The following is a 20,812-nucleotide window of genomic DNA, read 5'->3' on the forward strand; positions in this document are numbered from 1 at the left end:
AAATACACACACATTAACAGCAATTCAGCAACATATCTAAACACAATAACAACAGCAGTGTGTGCTCAGCGGCAAAAATAAAGGCAGACATCAGCCTACCTGAAAGTGAAAGTGTGCCGGCTGACGGAGGACAACACCGGTTCTTCGCTGTACTATATGGAATTCCACACGGACACTGCCGTCAAGTTTGGGTTCATATTATCCTCAGGAACAGCACACTTGGTGAGTTTCACTATGCTAACCGGCGCTACCTTGGCTAAAGTACAACCAACAGCTAAACAGATGCAAAATACACATATATTTGCAGAATGTATTGGAAGCCCGATGTCCTCACTCCACACGCCCACCTCGTCTTGCAGACCACCGAGCAATCTCAACGATGATTGGCTGAGGCGGCGCGGCCTTTCATCTTCTGCGTTCGCCGCATATATTGGCCGCGCCGCAGATGGCAGCGCCTTCGATTCACGCGCCTCACGCAAGCGCCCGCTGGACGCCGATTCTTGGGTGGACGCGCCGCCACGCGCTAGTACATTGACTTTGTATGTAATCTCGCCGCGCGGCCAGTGCGGTGTGTTCCCGGCTTGAGGTAAGGCGACGCGCTCCAGAGGTAGACGCAGGATGTGTGTGGAGGCCGTTAAGCCGGGAACACACCGCATTGGCCCCCTGCGTCGGTTGGCCGCGTGAACACAGGAGGCTCGCCGCTTGGTCATATTGGGCCATGTTCACCGCAGCCGCCGCCGCGGCCAACCGCCGCCTCATCGTAGGCGGCGGTTGGCCGCGTGACCGCAGGAGGCTCGCCGCTTGATCATATTGGGCCATATATTCCTGACGCCGACGCCGAGATCAGACCTGTCACACTTACGGTGCAACAACAACAATAACATGGTCCTGCTGTGCCAAAAGACAGATGTAGGTTCACTGTGTAACCAGCAGCAGTCTTGTCACAAATATCATTAAAACAGCATGAACACGCACCCCCATCGCAAATACACACACATTAACAGCAATTCAGCAACATACTAAACACATTAACAACAGCAGTGTGTGCTCAGCAGCACAAATAAAGGCAGATATCAGCCTACCTGAAAGTGAAAGTGTGCCGGCTGACGGAGGACAACACCGGTGCTTCGCTGTACTATATGGAATTCCACACGGACACTGCCTGTCAACTTTGGGTTCATATTATCCTCAGGAGCAGCACACAGCTGGGTGAGTTTCACTATGCTAACCGGCACTACCTTGGCTAAAGTACAACCAACAGCTAAACAGATGCAAAATACACATATTTGCAGAATGTATTGGAAGCCCAATGTCCTCACTCCACACGCCCACCTCGTCTTGCAGACCACCGCCACCGGGCAATCTCAACGCTGATTGGCTGTGGAGGCGCGGCGCCCGGCGGCGCTGCAGAAAAAGATGAAAATGTTCATCTTTTTCTGCAGCGCCGTGTTCGCCGCACAAGCCTTCGATTCACGCTCCTTCGATGACACAATTTCTATGCGCCGCTAATGGCCGCAAGCCCCCGCCGCCGGCCGCTGGACGCCGATTATTGGGTGGACGCGCGGCCACGCGCTAGTACATTGACTTTGTATGTAATCTCGCCGCGCGGCCAGTGCGGTGTGTTCCCAGCTTTAGATTGCCATTTCTAATGCCAGTACAACATTTCAGAGCATAACTTCTGTGTGGAAAATGCAGGTTGTAATTACTTATATATCTTCTTTTTTTAAATAATAATTATTTGCTTGTACTTTGTTTTTGATTTGTTTTATATGTGAATAATTGTATTTGTCTGTGTTGTAAACATTTGAAAAAACTTAATAAATATATTCCTCAAAAAAAAAGTGGGTCCCTAGCTTGATGCAAAACACACATTTCAAAAGCCCAAACTTGATCAAATATATCAGACAGTGGTATCTCCATGTAAAGTGAATTATTTATTTCCATGAGATACTCATGAGTGGAATTGAAAATCTTTGTTTTCTGTAAGTGTGCTGCGCAAAAGAGGTTGTTACAAGAGTAATGACTGAAAGTCACAGCATTTGAACTAATGATCATACAACATTTGGTTGTATAAAGAAGTGACTTATAAACATCAATTTCGTATGATTCCTAATGTTTTCTTTCTGTCTATGTTCACTGATTTTTAATATGAACTGTGACCCACATTCTGGCAGAGTCCTTGGAGCCGGAAAATAACGATCTTCATTTGATTGGCCTCTCCTGCCTGGGGATCGGCCTTTGCCTCTTCTTGATCATTGGTTTGGCTTGCCTTTTCTTCTACCAAAGGAACCGCATCGGACACTACAACTTCAGTGTCAAACCCAAGCAGGAGAACTTCACCTACCTGGTCTTTAACACCTAGGGCTGCAGGAACACCCACAACCAAAGTCACAGGATTGGATTAGACAAACCCTTTTGGCAGGCTAGTAAAAGACAGCTGCCATTGAGTGGAACTGTTGTACCATTCATAATTTGTTCTCACCAAACACAGCAGCTCTTTGCACATTTTACAGTAAATTAATTACATATTATATTTATATATATTTCACCTGCCCCCTCAATATATATTTAAGATGTGAATACACTAATGTTTAGAAACTGTGAATAATTTAACATTTAACAATACATATGATTTGTTACACATTTTTAAAGGATAGTATATCACTACATGGTACATTTGCACTAAACTAGCTTGTATTGCATATGTTTGTATAAATGATCATGTCCATGTCGTCAAATCTGCTTAAAATATACAATATAATAATAGTTAAGCACAATTCTTAGTTTATTTTCTTTTAGCTGCTATTTTTCTACAGTTACACTTTTTCTATTTGTACTGTTACACATCTGACATATTCAATCTGTTCTCTGTTGTAAAAAAAAACTCTTAACCTGTGCTGTATGTGGTGTGACAATAAACACGTCTTGTATGACCACAGACACTTGGTGGTGCTGCTGACACTGTTCTTCAATGTATAAACAAGGCAAGATGGCTGCCTGCATGCATAGAGCTAGCATATTTACTGTGTTTACAGAGGGCAACTAAAGGTATGAGATGTTGATGGAGAAAACGTTTCTATTGGAGCCAACATTTAGCATCTTTGGTGTAATTGATTTGAGGTGTGTTGTAGTGGGTGTCATTAACTTCAGTATTAAGCCCTTCTCAGTGGAGCTAAGTAGGAGGATCCAGGTCCCCCCCCCCCCACACACACACACACACACACTTCCCATAATCCCACACTGACTATGGGGTCCTAAATGCAGCTCTGGGATCAACGTCAAGGGGCTGAATACTAAACAGAAGAGGCCTTTTCTTTAAGAGGAGGTCCCTGGAGACCTACTCACTACCTCGCCCCGCTTCCTTATGAATCCTTTCAGCCTCACCATCTGAAGCCTGGCAACCTGTCTCCATGGCAACAGCCCAGTGCAGGGATGGAGGGAATGATGGACGGAGGGAGGGAGTGAGGGAAGGAAGGAAATAATCAACAATCAAATGGGAGATAAAGGGCGTTGGGAATGGCTTCAGTTTTTAAGCATGGAATCGCTTGGAATGTGTCTTTATCACTCATTTAAATCAAATTCTGTATTCAGATTTTCAACTGCATATCTCCTCTCCCTTTTCAATGTGAGTGTGTAGGTTCTGTTATGCAGTTGGTCTACTTTAGAAGGCCTTGTCATCCGATCACATCATTTAAAACTTTGAAACGCACACAGGGTGGCCTTGACCAACAATCCTCATTGTTAAATACACAAAACAAAACAAGTGCCCAGGGAGTGAGTTCCATGTTTAGAAATCCAACATTAGGGATTAAAGGGGTCTTTTCACTTTGGGCACTTACTGTATTCCAGAAAGCAGCAGAGCCACAACCATGTCTACAACATGATGGGTGTTTCCAGAGACCTCACTCTTTCTTCCTCCCCCTTCCTCACATCCGGGATCTCCAAAAGCTTTCACTCACAGCTCATTACTTATTAAATCCTATTGTGTTTTTGTAGAGCAGTTTAGGACCTTTCTCCAAATCACGCCGTCTAGAGACTGTTCTCAATTCTCAGTCACCTGCTTTTTGACATCTGCTCGTCAATCAGTTTCAATTATACACGATCGCCCATAAAGTTGGAATAAAATATTTCTGACTTCTCTGAAAATGTTGTTTACAGGTCTGTTGTTTCCTGTTAATTGTATAGGAAATTTCCTGAAAAGATCATTTAGAAATGAAATGATATGTTAAGTATAGACAGCTGTTTGTATTAAGTTACTTGTTTGGGATTTATAGTCATTGCTTAGCAAAGCAATTTCCAGGAAAGGACAACTAAAATCTTAAATTATACCGCTAACACTAGCAACTAATTTAAATTAATTAATTGCATAGAAAAATTATAATGACTTTAATAATTCTAAAATGTCCATCTTCAGCCGATGACTCCTACTTCAATGAAAGGTTCATTCTTGTGTGCACTGGCGGTTTCCACATCACACCTCTGTGAATATAAAACTGGACTGTTATTGGCTAAATTAAATAAGCAGTTGTTCTGTGGCATCCTGCTGGTACGTTCAGGTGTTTAAGGCAGGTTTAGGGTGAGCACGGAGAAACCTTTACCTTTCAGCCGATGAATGAAAACAAACTCATTCTGCACAGTGAAGCTCCAATAGGGAAGTTACCATTAAAAGACCTCTTAGGTAAAAGAAAAAGTTTGTTTAGTAGATAACCGTTTCCAAAAAAGCTACAGATAACTTGGTTACCGCCTTTGCACTAGTCTAGAAAATGTTAAAACGGAGCAAAGCCCTTAACAGCTCCATCATATGTGTCCTTCAGTTGCTGCTATCCCAAAGTTATATACTTTGCTATGCACTTCTTCCTAATTGGCCAAGTGTCACATTGCATCCTATTTCAGGATGCTGCATGCTGAACTCTTCCCCACCTCCCACCACACACATGCCCTATGTAAAAATGACTGACCATGCAACACAAACTACAATACAGTATGGCAATCTGCAAGTTATGCTTATTTATTTACACTAAAACTGATCAATATACAGTACAGTTTTATTGTAATTGTTGTATAAGCACTTGACGGTGTGGTATTTCTAATAATATTGACATATTTTTCTTTTTAAATGAACTGCATGAAACCAGACAAAATGATGTAGCACCTTTTGCAATAATGCGGTGGGTCTAAACAGCTGCGACCTCCAAGCCAAAAGCTGTTTCAAACATGCGTGTTTCAAATATGTGGGCTTCCTTTTTTTGTGTGGGATTCACCTCTTTTCCTAATCCAAACATAGTTGCCAATACTACACATTTACAGTACAGAGCAGCAGCCTCTGTATGAGGTGTGGAACTAATCAGTCTGGTTCCCGTCTAGGGCAAAGCGTACGACGGCGGTGCTCCTCGGAGGCTCTGGTCCCTCCAGCAGTGGTTCTCCTCCTGCAGCACCCTGGGGATGATGATGAGCGGGTCGGACCACCTGGTCACTAGCTTCTCTAGGAGGCCAAACATGGTTAAGACAGCAGGAGAGGAAGAAGGAAACAGAAAGAGAGACACACCATGAGGCATTTCTCTCAGGCAAAACCACAAAGCAGTCAGTGGGTTGGAGCTGAGTTGAGCACCCTGTGACCACTCATTCCAGAGATGAATATATCAGGCTTCTGTGTCAGGGCTGCTACATAGCTACAATGCTTTATTTGCCTGTCTTGCTTATCACAGATATTAAGTCAAAATGTCAAGTAGGTCTTGATAGAATCACTGAATCACTGTATTTTGAAAACTTGACTGTAAAATCCATGGCAAGCTAAAGCTTTTGTTTGTTATTAATGTAGCACTGGACAGCTTTACATTAAGATCAATGCAGGCCAGTCATTAACATCTACACTTTGACCCATTCAATAAGTCACAGTGATATTACGACCTGCAGGATGCCAATAGTGTAATGAGGGTCCTGGGGTGTTCTGTGAAAGAATAGATACAAGTAAGATGCAGTACACTATGGGAAAAAGAAAAAATCCCAAAACATTTAAATGAAAGTAAATTAGCCAATTAAAGAGAAGATCTTTAACATGCACTTACACTTTCTTTTGGAATATCTCTTTCCAAAGCAGAGCCGCTTCCCATACTTACCCCTCATGGTATATCCAAGCTAACACTCAGAGTCTAGACCAAGCCATTTAACATAACATCAGAATGCAGGTCCAACAGAAAACATGGCAGCATGCTTCAGTGAAAACATTTAGAATGAGAAAAAAAAATAGTATGAAACATTTCCCCAGTGAACACAAAGCAAGATGCAGAGGGCTACAGTTTAGAACATGTTAACTGCCTCATACATGGGGGGAATGGTGATCTCCTCCCTGGGCGGATAACTCAACATGCACTTTGTTTGAACCATGAACAGTGGGTACATTACAGCAGCTGACAAAGGGGTCAAGGATGGTTGGAGATGACTGGACTAAACTTTAGGCCTCCTTTAGAAAAGGCTCCTTAAGGAACCATGTGTCCTTTAGTGTCCATATGGAAGAGAAATACAGAGGGCTTTATGACCTGAGGAGAAGCCCAGAGATAGTGGTTCACCTGAAAAAAAAAAAAAAAAAAAAACTGTGCCACTGTAATAGAAAAAACAAAAGTAAATCACAACTCCAACAGCATGTATGAATTGGAATGAGTGGCGTTTGTTTGCTCGTAGTGGTGGTCTATTTCTTTGAATGGTTACCTGGGATCGGGTAGAGCACAGCCCCACAGGTGTTGCTTTAGAGTCTGCACCCAGCCAATGTCTCTGATTGGCTGGCAGAGTTGTATGTAGTGGTACTGTTTTAGCACAACCCTTCAAATGAATCAGAATGTCACTCGTTAGCACACGACACAATTGGAAACAGCATCAATCCAAATGTGACTTTCTCCAAATACACTAACCATGACACCAGAATAAAGTATGAGGAAGAACAATGGGATGCCAGCAGATGTAATATCAAACATTGTGTGGGTGTTTTTTTTTTTTTTTTTTGCATAATGAGTTGTAGATTAACTAGAAGCCTAGGCAGCACATGACATCTTATTCTGGGTTAAGTTTAAAGTGGACATCCTTTGACATGCATGTTGTTCTATCAGTCAGGATGAGTTATTGGAATATATTAGAGACGGGATGCAACAATAATATATTCTTCACTGCTCACGTGAGGGCAACATGCAGGGGCCTGCTGGAGATGTCAGAGCTCATGCCAGAATGCGGCGTGGGAAAGAAGTTGCAAAGTTCTCTTCCATGTGGATGGATTGTATTTAATGTTGTCTGTTTCACAAAGACAAAAGACTGGGACAAGAACCTGCAACCGCTAACCCCTCACCAAGAGAAAAAGAAAAGGAGGAAGACACTGCTTTTTCTGCTGTTTGCATTTATTTGTAATGTTGCATTAAATACGAAGCAAGCAGATAGAAACACAAACACGACACAGTCATCCCCCAAAAAAGACAAACCTTTCTTTACCATACTTTCTATCCTTATTTGCCTAATAATCACAAAGATAGCACAGGGGTTTGTGGTGTGCTAGTAAGCACCGTCTACATTGGCTGCACCTACAAGCCCCCTCCCTTGTGTTACATGACTAACGGGTCCACCCAACCAAAGGCTGCAAAATGCTAACGAGTCGGGCCCCCATCCCTTATGAGGCACATGCTCAACTCGGATAGACATGGTGGCAGTGGTGATGGTTCACGAAATATGGTACAGTCATCCACTCAGAATGGAGGCAAGGATGCTGAATAGCAAAGCTGATGAGCACAGTGAGGTGTGTGTATGTGTGGTGTGTGTGTGTGTGTGTGTGTGTGTGTGTGTGTGTGTGTGTGTGTGTGGGGGGGGGGGGTGTAACACAATGATGGGTTGACCCATGACTACACTATACAGTGCTCTTCTAATCCAAAATCTTGAAACGTGAAAAAGGCATCTCTCTCTCTCTCTCTTTATATATTGATATAGAGTAGTAAGACTCAGAGAGCACTGCTAGATGCTTTGGAGCAGGTGCAGTTTCAAACACGTAGCCCTGCAATAACATATAGACACATACAAGCTATATATACAAGAGAGGTTAGAATTAGGTTTAACAAAAAAAAAACTTGTACAGAATTACTTACTTAACTTTCTTTTTTTTTTACTTGGGGACATTTGGATTAAACCAGAATGTAAACATGTCTCTTTGTTGAACTTGACGGACAGAGCAATAATAAATCCAGCCTCATACTGTCCAAAGGAAATAGAACCACACTGAATCAGAAACAGATCGTGACACATATCGGAGTCCGGAGCAGAAGCAATTGAACGTATCGTCTCATCACTATGGTCTTATTGAGATGTATTCAAAATAAATGTGGTATTAACAGATATAACATAAGAATGAGATCGGACATTTTTTTACACTGAGTTATGGCTACTGAGATTGACAGCTCTATAAGCTATTTGCTTGGCAGACAGGATACGACCTGGACCACTCAACACAACATTGTTCGGCTCCACTGAACCCATCTCTCTCTGATGCTGAGAAAGCTTGTTACTCTTATGTTAAATGTTGTCATGACTGCATGGCAGTACTATCTCATTTGGTGGGTGTGCTCATCTGCTATGCAAATGACTAGTGTTCAATGCATAATCAGTTCAGTGTGACCCACATGGTTTGTGTTACAGAATGGCATTGAGAGACTTAAAATACCACTGTATGAATGTTTCAAATGAACGGAGCAAATGCTGAATGGGCGAGCAGGGTATTTCTCTTTAGATGAATTGAACATTGTTGTGTGTAGCCGACATCAGCTCAAAATGAGACACTGGATAACAAAATGAGATTCAACAAAGTGTTGTGAAATTGCCCCACACACACTCAGAGCCCTGTGAGCTCCACCAGGAGCACAGAGCACTGGCAAAGATGATAGAGCCGGTGCAAAACAAGCCATGGATCAAAGCATAACATTTATCAAAGATTTTCTGATTTGCTGTTCATTTGTGTAGAAACCACATACAGTACAAAGAGCCAATTTGAATAGGTAAAAAAAAAAAGAACATACCGGAAAATCCTTGATAAACTCCACACAGCAAACTGCTTTCACAATTGCTTGGTGGGCCCATGCAGCAAGAGCCATCCATTGGCTAACCAGGCAGCCAGTAGCCATGGCAACCTGGATATAGCGGCGAGCAGAGTGGGGGTGGTGGGTGGAGGGAGAGGATGCTCCCTCCCACTCGTTACTATAGCAATCTAAAAAAGCATGATATGGGAGGAGCAAAAGCTTGTCATGTCTGAACCCAAACATCATCTATTACTAGTATACAAAGGCTGAAGGTAGTGAGAGAGACAGAGAAGGAGACTGAACAAAGAGAAGCTGGAGGGGAAAGAAAGAAGGAAAGATGAGAGCTAAAGATGAGAACCTTTATAATTTTGCAGCCTCTGTGTTTGTTTCCCCGCACCAAAATAAAGATAGGATATAAAAGGAGAAGTAGTGCTGAATGGTTTTTACTCTTTTGCCTCAGCCAGTTTGTTGTTCATCTCTTTACTTTTCTCCTTGTCCCCCTGGGCGGGCTGGTTCTCCGAGCTGGTCTTCTTGGTTCCCCTGAGCGTGGCGCTCTGCTTATCTTTGGCTTTCTTGGCTGCCTTGCCCGGGCCCGCCCCTGTGCCTCCAGCAGGCCTTTTGGGTTTAGAGCGAGGGGCGCTATACCTGTCCACCTAAAAGATGTCGGATAGCGGAAAAGAGAGTCCTTTAAAAGCCTCCGTTAATGGCTAGTCATTTGTAAAAAAAACTGTGCTGTGCATTGAGATTAACATGGCAAAGAATTCCACAACACTACTAGTACTATCAAGATATTTTCAGCTCCCCCTTTCCTCACCTGTTTGCTGTGGTCGATATAAGGCTCGCTGTACAGGCTGCGTATCCTCCTGCGGTCCACAGCCTTGTTGTCAGCAGACTGCAGTGGGCCTTGCTGACCCTTGTATGTGGCGCTGTAGCTGGTCTCTATGCTGGACTTCCCGGCCGGGGGCAGGTACTGGGACTTGGCCCGAATCATCTTTGTTGGCTTGACGTCTCTGTAAGCCTTGTACTCAGTCCTGTGTGGAGAGATGGAAGGAAGCCAGCATAAGAACATGTGTTGTGCTTGTTGCGCTTTCAAACCCAACTATAATGATGATTAATGAGCGAGATGTTGCCTAATTCATCTTCTGTGAATACTTCTGATAAACCGAGACCTTTTGGTTACTTTTAGCATGAAAAGTCTCAAGTTAAAGGAATTGTTGAAAATGTTTTATGCATATTTGCTGTATTGCAGAAAGTTGAGAAGATCTACAATGCATTCATATGCGTCCACTAAATATGAAGATACAGCCAGGAGACGGGTAGCTTAACATATAGTGCGTCAGCATGGAAAAACTAGCCTCATTTCCTTTCATAAAAAGGATCTTGTCATTTAAGACTTTGTGTTTTTTTGTGCGGAATGAGAAACAAAACTAAAGAGATATGTTTAATGGAAAGCTCCATTGTTGGAGCATAGCTAAAATAAATCTCTATAAAAGAGATATGACTTTTATTGTAGACACTATTTTAGTAATGTCTGAAGTGAAGTAGTGCATTACTACAGTAGAGGGGAGTGTGTCAGCAGGTGGGAGGACGCAATCTGATATTCTCTGGTCCTCACACAGCAGGCTGGCCTCTGTCAGACTGGCCTCCGTCAGGCTGGCCTCTGTCAGACTGGCCTCCGTCAGGCTGGCCTCTGTCAGGCTGGCCTCTGTCAGGCTGGCCTCTGTCAGGCTGGCCTCATTGAAACCTCTGGATCTCTGTTCCACAGAGGACCATCACACCAGCTTCATACCAGGTGCATAATAAAGTACTTTATATATCACACTGCATCTCTCCCTCTCTCTCTCTCTATCCTTTCCAATTTGTTCTGAAGTTTACTGTTTTCCTGGTAATAAATCAATCAGGCTCTTCAATGGAAACCGTCACCTAATGTGTCTGACGTTAATGTATTTCACTCCCCATTTAAAAGAAGCGACAGTCTGTTTACTGCACAGTATTAGGCTACAGCTTGCCAACATATTATACAGCGAATATAAAACACTGTCAGAAATGATGTGCAGCACCAGCTTAATACTTTTGCTGCTGCTGATATGCGTAACTTTAAAAAAAAACTATTGCTTCTCATACGAAGCGTAATGATTCTCTTGACAAAAAATGTTTGCCCTGTTTTTTTCCGAATTGCCGAGGTGATTAGATCAGAGTTATGAGACAATATCCCTGTTAATTCTTCTCCATACCACAAACTCATTCATTGGTATGTCTAACTCTAGTGGGAGGAGCGGAGAAGTTTTTTTTTCTTTTCTTTTTTGAGAAGTGGAGAAGTGGGAGGATCAAGTATTTGTTTCTTCTGTTTCCATGGTGAATCATGTTATCAGCGATCTATTGACGATGGCTTTAAAGCACACGCTCCACCCAGAGTGAACACGCTCAGAGTTGATTGACCCAACGCTGATCCACTGTTCTGAAACCCAAAACCCAGAGTTACTTATCAACCCTGAGCTCTGAGTTGACCAACTCAGAGCGCAGGGTTAAAACTCAGAGTTTGTAAACCCTGCTTCCTGAAATACCACTGGTGAACAACCTTTACAACATTCCATGTCTGTTTTTTTTAAAGGGGGGTTTGCCCTGGGTCTGCTGTAGATACAAAGAGGGCTCTCTGGTTCAGGCCATTCAGATGATGCAGTGCACTCACTAAAACAGGAAGTGTCCAACTCAACCAGGGCTGGACTGGGACAAAAAATCGGCCCTGGCATTATTGGCAATGGCAGCCCACCATGATTATTTATACGATATGCGGAGGCAGAGGCGTTGCACCAAATTCTGGGCCCCTATACAGGAAGTCTTGATGGGCCCTCTGAGAGGCGGTCTTACAATACAAACATGTAAAAGCTGTCTATAGTCCAAAACGTATGAGTGACTGGTCCCTCTCTGAGCCAGATAACAACACAGTGTTTCTATTGATGAATTACCAAATCATTACGCGTACCTGATTTTTTACGCGTAAAAGATTTTTTTTTAAATGTTAGAGTAAAATTCATCAATCTGGTGCACTTTGAGGAGAAAACTAAGGCTAAATCAACTGTTTCCTATGTAAGCTATTTAGTACTATTTTCTGGAATGATTTATAGACACAGAATGACCAAAAAGCAGAAAGAAGAAATGTACATGTTTAAAAAATCCAGTCAGCTCCGGGAATTTTTTCCCTTTGTTTGTATTTTTTAATGGCCCGATATAGGCCCCTGATCTTCGTAGCCCCGAACAATGTTATTTAAAAAATAACAAAAATGTACTGACGAATGAAAGGCCCCAGATATATGTTTGTTTTCCCTAAATAAAATGTTTCTGGGCCTTCAAAGATCAGGGGCCTATATTGAGCCAGTAAAAAAAAAAAAAAAAATAAGTTTTTATTTTTTTGGGTGCAGCCCCCCTCTGCCTTGCCCCCCCCCCCCCCCAAGCCTATCCGCAGTCCGACGGCCCTGAATGCAACTAACATCGTCAGATGCTCATAATTACCGAGTAGAAGTTGAATGCGTGATAATACAATTCAATGCAGCCTCTGAATGGGCGGCCCTCTGCTGTGTGTGTGATTGGGCCAGGCCCAGCCTAGAACCAATCATAATGAGTAATGGCCTGGGACAAAGTTTTATTTAACTTTCAGGTGAAGTTGACAGCCTGCACGCACATTTATATGTCCATGGCACTCCCGAGAGGGAAGGGTCCATTAAAAAAAAAAAAGAAAAAGATATTGATTGATTTTTTTTTTTTTAATGGACCCGGCCCGGCCCAAAATGCCTGCCGGCCCACCGGGCATTGCCCGGTACGCCCGATGGCCAGTCCATCCCTGAACTCAACACAATTCAGGGTGAGCAATGACAGCGTCAGCACTGTAGCCGAGGCTCAGTCTCTGTTAAAGCTAGAAGTACAGAGAAGCACTACACTAGGCAGAGGCACAATGTGGATAAAGGAGCAGACAAGGCCAGGCTCATTAGGAGCTTGTAAGCCCCAGTCAAGGGGAAAGATGTCAAATGAATAAGAGACAGCTATAGAAAACAACCCTGGAGAGTGTGTGATCCTATTTCAGTTAATGCATGTCACAGACTCTGTCATTTGTCTTTTTTGACTGTTACATTGAGACTGGACCTAAGTTGTCTGCGTTTGCGTCAGTGTGGAAGCCGGGCTCTGACCTCAGATGTTCTCGTGGTGAGGTTGTTACGATATAGCATGTTCACAGCATAAACAACAAGTCGTGTCCTGGCTTTGAGTCGCATCATTATTTCCCAGAGGGTATATCATGTTTGTGCTGGTTGTCGTTACTCATGTTGGTACTGCTGCATATACCTGGACTTAAATGACTAGCAGTTCTGTGAGGCAGTGAGCTAAATGCTACAGTCAGCATGCTAACAAGCTCACAAGGACAAAGCAAGCACTGAACACTGAGTACAGCTGAGGCTGAGGGGGATGTCTTTAGGTATCTGGTCACATACTAATACATTGATAGATGGACATTTACAAATGATTCAAAGGATGTTCAATTAAAAGTCAAAATGTTTGAACTTTCTAGTCTCATCTTCATAACTCTATCATTACTTCCCATTCATCTAAACCTAATAAGCCGTCAGCCGCTAACATTTAACCATTCATTCATTAAACAAAGCAGGAGCATAAATTGTCCAAATAGCAACATCTCTAAAGCAAACTATTTATGATCCAAAAGGACAGTGATAGTGACAAGGCCGCAGAAGTCCCTTCAGTGGTGCAGAGGAGAGAGTGATGATGTAACAGGACTAAAGTCCACTCTCATTGCTCCATGGGCCAAGAAGCCACCATGCAGTGACTGATTACACAACAATGTCCAAGGCCAAGGGCATAAAGCACTCATATGACACCACAGTGTGTGTGTGTGTGTGTGTGTGTGTGTGTGTGTGTGTGTGTGTGTGTGTGTGTGACAGGCTGAGAAAGAGGCAGATTGCGAGTCACAGTGTGAAACACCGGTCTGCACCAACATTGCTGCTATTCATGGACACATGACTGTGCAACAATAAATCCTGTGTGCCTGGTCTCTGTGTGTACTCGCTACTTATTTTAAAATGAGTCTTACTTGGTTCAGTGGCCGTCATGTCACTGCTGCATCAAGATACTGTACATACAGTATTATGAGGGTGTTATAACTTGTCAGAACACCCTCAAAACATGGAGAATACAGCTGGGCTCACACCCAGCTGTATTCTCCATGTTTTGGGTAATCTTTTCATCATCAGGATGCATAAGGTGTTTTCTGGTTTCATTACAACAAAGTTCAATAATCCACAATGTGACTTAGATCAATATATACAAAACAACAACAAAACATATTTCAATATGCATATTTTAAAAGAATTTTTCATAAAATTCAATAATGTTTCCTACAATACTTCCAATGTTGAGTTTTTGATGAAAATCTGTTGTTAATACACAGCCTAGGGTCTGTAGAACTGACATGTATACAAAGTGGGTGATCCACCATAGCTAGCAACTAACTGTTAAAATTCGGTAGCGGATCGTGGAGATATTTACATCATTACTCTTAAAATCCCCCCTTCTATTTTCAGCTTCTGCATTGTCTCTGCTTTGTTCTTTAAAGATCTCCTGTTATACTACTTTTCTGGTCTTAATTTCTCATTAATGACTCCTATAGAGCAACCTGACACAAATCACAGCACAAAAAACATGTAGATTTTCGGGAAGCTCTTCCTCTCATCTCAGCGATTTCAGCATTCTCTGTCCACACTCGGCTTTGTGCTTCTCCCCCCCTCGCCCCCCTCCATTGTGATTGGTTACCTTCCGGAATACTTTCAGCGGCGCGCGGGCAGATTTGAGCAGGCAGGTGGGGGCATGGCCGGAGCGTGCCTGAGCACGTTGCAGCATTACCATACATGGAAAAATCCAGATTTTCTACGTAATAATTCTTGGAAATTTGAACATGTGAATTGCGACCGGCTGCCCTAGTGTTTAGCGCTCTGCACAGCCACCCCAGACGGTCAGCAGGGAATACGTCTAAATGCATGCAAGTCATTACTTGACACTTTAGTATGGTTAAACATGACTATACATCATTATACATTATTTATAAGTCAAAAAAGTTGAAAAAGCATAATAGGGCCTCTTTAAGATGTTCAGTCCCTGAGGCCCAGGCAATGCTCCCATACTGTATGATAGGTCCTGAGTGACTAATGCTAGGCTTAGACGACTTTTAAAAGACTTGAAAAAACTGAAAACTGAAACCCTCTCACATCTAAAGACAATCAACTTACACCTGAGGACAATCAGTCATTAGTTCTCTGAGTTTTCAGTCACAGAGTGAGATTTTGAAAAGACAGAGGGTCTCACATTGCAAGACTACAACTAGATTCCTTTTGAAATTAATATTATTTCAAATCCTGCTATGGGGGATTAAAAGTGATTTCAGTCAAATAAAAAGTTTTTTTAGCAGGTAAAATGGACTGGGTGTATGAACAACTATATGCCCTCATCACATAGGCTTTGTGTCATGCATGATCACGTTAAAAACTGCAAACGCGATTGTGATTACAGGGCTGTACGCTTATTTTTTTAGGTGGTAGCACTAGTGCTAGCAAGCAAAAAAATTCAGTAGCACAAAAATAAATTTGGTAGCACACAAAGTAGGCTATGATTGAAAACTTGCATAACCTTAACCCTTGCATTTTGCTCTAATTACCTTTGAGCATGTCATCCTGGTCTCATTTGAGATTCACAATTAATATGATATCCTAGTGTGTGCAGTAATAATTGTAGAAAAATTAATAGGGGTGCACTGATTGCAATTTAGAAAAAAGAATCTAACCTGCCAATTGCAATTTTTTTGCTGATTCAGAATTATTATTATAATGTCCTTCTGTTAATTAAAACCAAACTTTAAAACATTAAACATAGCCTATTAAATAAATAAGTATACATATTGGTACAATTTAGGATAAATTAAATAGGTTGTTGTGAATGTGTTGGGAGTAGCTTTTCAGTGGCTTATTTAAAACTTTGTTTAAATAGACTAGGCTACTGTTGACTGCTCAACTCTGAAGGAGTTGCCTTTCAAGCTAGAAAAAAAGCGCTAACTTCCTGTTACCGGCTTCAAAATAAAAGTCAACTCACGTTTGGCTAGTAACAGGCTTTTAATGTGAAGGCGCACAGGAAATGTTCTGTTTGTACACGCGCTACCTTAACTGCGGTAATGTGCCGTCTCCTTCCGGTAATTGCCGTTGGTGAAGTTTTTATACCTAGAATCGCTGCACGAGCACAGATCCCGAGCACACATCTTTCACCAGCCAAAGTGGAGGGTGGACTCAATAACTTACTTGCCTAAGACTCATTTACCCGCAGTGTTAATGTAGAGCCCTCTAAGCAGTGTTGTGCAGCGCTCCTCTGTGTTTCTAAGACAGCCTCTCCTCATTAGCAGCCTGTCGCACGAGTGCGAATGGATTCGTATTCATCATCGCACGTGATCAATTTACAATCAAATGCAATCAAAACTGTCGCACTGTACAGCCCTGAATTATATTTAATAAAAAAAAAGTGAATTCAATATTCCGAGCGGGGGACATCCTGTAGTTATTTGACTAACTTTATTTGCTGATATCGTCCGCAAATAACTCTCACTCCTAACCCTGTATTTGACGGTAGAGTGTTAAGGTTGCGCGTGTCGAGGCTGCTATGTAAAAGTGTCCGAAAAAAGTGCCTCACAGGCCTCCTGCGTTGTGTTTGGTTCTGGAGAGAGTGTGACAGTGTTCACGTCATTTAGCTTGAGCCAACCCTTTAAGAATAACGATAATATCAAACCTGTTTGATAATGTCGGAACGTCAAGACGGGGAGAAGACTGGCTGAAATCGGGTCGGAAGACCACCTTATACCAAACCACTGAGATCACGGGCTCGCGCCACAACTCCAGCACGACTCCCGTGATTTCAGTCCGACATTGGAAGATTGTCTGCGACTGTCAAATCGTGTGAAAAGTTGTGTAGTGTAAGCCCAGCATTAGGCTGCTTTGGATGGCTGGCCCTGCTGAGCTGCTGTTGTGAAGGGGACGTACAGACAAAAGCCTTGTCACTACCACCAAACACAGGCACGGACGTGGGTGGAACTGTGCCAGTGTAGTAAGTGCAGCCCCAACATGTCACCATCCAGATCCCTCAACAAGAGAAACAGAAGAAGAAAAACAAATGCCTGCAAATGTCAGCACTGTAAGTCGCCTCAGAGTCAAACGTACGATGACAGGTTATTGGCAAAGCCAGCCGGGATTAGAGTAATACAAGTAGAATCAAATGTATATAAGTAAATCATTGGTCAATTTTTAAGCACCAATCAAAGTGTGTTGCAAGCAGGCCAACAGCTCCCTGGAAATGCCTACAGTACAAATACAAATAAGACATTCACAGAATTTTACAATGGTATGTAAATGATGTCTCCATGATTCTCTATGTGTCCCACATACATCCATTTATGGAAATCATAATCATCATCATCTTCAACCGCTTATCCGAAATCGGGTCGCGGGGGCAGCAGCTTGAGCAGGGAGCCCCAAACGTCTCTTTATCAACCAGCTCTGACTGGGGGATCCCGAGGCGTTCCCAGGCCAGCGTGGAGATATAATCTCTCCACCTAGTCCTGGGTCTTCCCCGAGGCCTCCTTCCAGCTGGACGCTCCTGAAACACCTCCCTAGGGAGGCGCCCTGGGGACATCCTTACCAGATGCCCGAACCACCTCAACTGGCTCCTTTCAATGCAAAGGAGTAGCGGCTCTGCCCCGAGTTCCTCACGAATGACTGAGCTTCTCACCCTATCTCTAAGGGAGACGCCCGCCACCCTCCTGAGAAAGCCCATTTCGGCCACTTGTACCCGCGATCTCGTTCTTTCGGTCATTACCCAGCCTTCATGACCATAGGTGAGGGTAGGAACAAAGATTGACCGGTAGATCGAAAGCTTTGCCTTACGACTCAGCTCTCTTTTCGTCACAACAGTGCGGTAAAGCGAGTGCAAAACCGCCCCTGCTGCTCCGATTCTCCGGCCAATCTCACGCTCCATTGTTCCCTCACTCGCAAACAAGACCCGAACTCCTTCACTTGGGGTAAGGACTCATTCCCTGAGGAAATCATAATCAAATAATCAATATTTACATAAGCGATAAAAAGATCAGTTAAAAAATCAGTAAGACAATGGACCACAAATTCTTAATTAACTAAATCAAAGTTACTATTTAGAATCTATCTTTATGACACTATACAATACATTAGTGGGGGGGGGCAAGTCAACTACTGACTTGCCGTACGCTCTGCGCTTGCACAGGACGTAATGTCTCCATAACAGCAGACGGCGCTAATCTGTATTGTGGCCCAAAAAAATACGGAAGCCGGAAGTGATGGACAGCTCTCTAGACCAGAGGTTTTCAAACTGGGGGGCGCGGGGTTATGGCAGGTGGGGGCGGATGAATATGTGAAAAAATAAATAAATAAATAGATTTGAGTTTGTGTTTTTTATATTAAGATCACGGCATAGCTGGACAAGAGTTCTTCTGCTTCGTTCTTCTCACGGCATTTAAATGCATTCATTATATTACAGAGAAATAGGTCTTGTTAAAGAAAAAGAGCACCAAGCCCAACCCAGAGGACCCTGCATACATTTTTTTATTTTAAATTAATATATATATATATATTTTTTTTTAATATATTTTTTGGGCATTTGTATGCTTTATTTGATAGTGCAGAGAGACAGAGGTGAAATGGGGCAGAGAGGGGAGTGACATGCAGAGAACGACCGCAAGTGGGAATCGAACCCGGGTCTGCTGCTGGGCCCGGCCCGGGAGGGAGACGCCTTACCAACTGAGCTAAAGGCGCCCCCTAAATTAATATTTTTATGGAAAATCCATGTGTCTTTCTTCAATAGCTTCTAATTCATCAGACCCAGTGTCTCCAAATTATTTGTTCACACAAAATTCCTCATATTTAGCCTCTTAATTTTCCTTTCAAAGTGCACCAGATTCATAGCCTGGCATTCCCAGACCTGCCACTAGGCGCTGGCAAATAAAATTTGTTTAAAAACGCACACATTTTTTTAGAATGTTTAAAAAATATGTTTAAATTTGTAAAATAATTAAAAGATCTTTCAAAACACACAGGGATTTAGAAAAAAAAAATTGGGGGGGAGGGAGGGCTCCGCTGAAATTTGTTCTCTGAGGGGGGGCTCACTCTCTCACACTTTGAAAAACCCTGCTCTAGACCATAAACATAGATATAAATACGTATTATATCTATGGACCATAAAAAGCACCATTTTTAGCATAGAGTGTTGAGCATGGTGTCGAGCAGTCAACAAGGGTTGATGCATGTGAGTACTCGCTGAACGTAACAAACACATTAAAACAATGGCTAGCGATGCGATACTGTTGTCAGCTGTTTGTGCTACCCGCCTCACTTCCGGGCTTCACTGATTCGCTAGCCCTCCACCAATCAAATTGCTCCGACTGAAAGACTGCCGACGCCGATTGAACATTGGCTGAAAAGAAGCCCGACGACATCTACGACGGCCAACGTCACCGAACACACCAAACAGATTCGTGTCCCCGCCCCCTCCAGACTCTCCGATGGCCGATTATCCCAAGAGTACCTATTTGCAGACCCATGGGGGAAACCATTGAAAATGGAGCTCCACCGGAAATAGGATGGGGCCACGCCCCGAACTAATTTCATTGGTCAGAATTGTACGCCCCAAACTCAGTTCATTCGTTCATTGGTCAAAAGCGTTGTCCCTCCCCGAACGTCATTTCATTGGTGGAAAACCATGAACTCTCAATTTCATTGGTTTAGAAGACGATTTGTAAATTTGACAGCTATAAGTGCCGGTACATTTGACAGCTTCATTCAATGATTGTACTGTAAAGTACAAGTATCAGAATGGCTTTCTGTCCTCAGCCAGGAAAAGACACACACTCAGACCATGACTCAGACAAGCAGCTTTTGGAAGTCAGGATAATTATATATTTGTTGTAAAGGGCCGTTGGTTAGTCACTACAGCTGTTCACGTGAGCAGCCAGTGTTAACGTATGGTCATGCTTTCGGTGCATGCACATCTGACGTCTCCTCTCGTGCATCTAATTAGAGAGCGAGCGGGTGATGTAGTTGCCGAGGGAACAGTGTGACAGCGGACTTCTGCGCGGACGGCCTGAGAGATTTGGCCGTGTGTTTTAACTGTTGATTATTCCGGTATTATGTGCGTTCATATACCTGTAAGTACCTCCCCCTTTATGCTTATGTAAGGGCGTTTTATGTTGATTGTTAGATCGCCATTACTAGCGTTTTTCTGTACTGTATAATGTTTTTAATGCAACGGCAGCGTCAGAACGCCATTAGCCTATGTAACATATGAACGTGACGCATATTATTTAATTATTTAAGGGATCGCTGTCATGTTTTATATTACTGTTTGTTTGACTGTAATATTGTTATTAGCCTGGTGTGTATAAGCAGCATTGTATTATGTGTGGCTAAGTATTCTTTCTGTATTTGTCTATTTACAGAACCACACTCATTCCAACAGTTGTGAACCACCGATGTTTATTCTGCATTCTTTCATTAAACCCCATTTGGACTATACATCCTCTGCGCATTTTTACCAGATGCACCACAGCGGCTTCTAAGCTATTTCTTACCAGAATATAATCTCTCTCCACAACAATATTTGTTACACAGATATGCCTAATTGTTTGTTAGACAGATAGGCCTACTAGAAAT

At 42.9% G+C, this 20,812-nt stretch overlaps 1 protein-coding gene across 1 annotated transcript in view; it reads right to left on the reverse strand.

Annotated features, from left to right (window-relative positions):
• Positions 1 to 5,149: 5,149 nt before the first annotated feature.
• map6a (microtubule-associated protein 6a) overlaps positions 5,150 to 20,812 on the reverse strand; it is a 22,742-nt gene continuing 7,079 nt past the window's right edge. The window contains exons 2-5 of the mRNA XM_080041581.1: positions 9,856 to 10,072; positions 9,489 to 9,694; positions 6,706 to 6,816; positions 5,150 to 5,482 (exon numbers count right to left, since the gene is read on the reverse strand). Of these exons, the coding sequence (XP_079897707.1) occupies positions 5,341 to 5,482; positions 6,706 to 6,816; positions 9,489 to 9,694; positions 9,856 to 10,072 (676 nt within the window). The 3' untranslated portion in view covers positions 5,150 to 5,340. The remainder of the gene's footprint in view (positions 5,483 to 6,705; positions 6,817 to 9,488; positions 9,695 to 9,855; positions 10,073 to 20,812) is intronic.

The sequence above is a fragment of the Ammodytes marinus genome (assembly GCF_949987685.1).
Source record: "Ammodytes marinus genome assembly, chromosome: 14".
Classification (NCBI taxonomy): domain Eukaryota; kingdom Metazoa; phylum Chordata; class Actinopteri; order Uranoscopiformes; family Ammodytidae; genus Ammodytes; species Ammodytes marinus.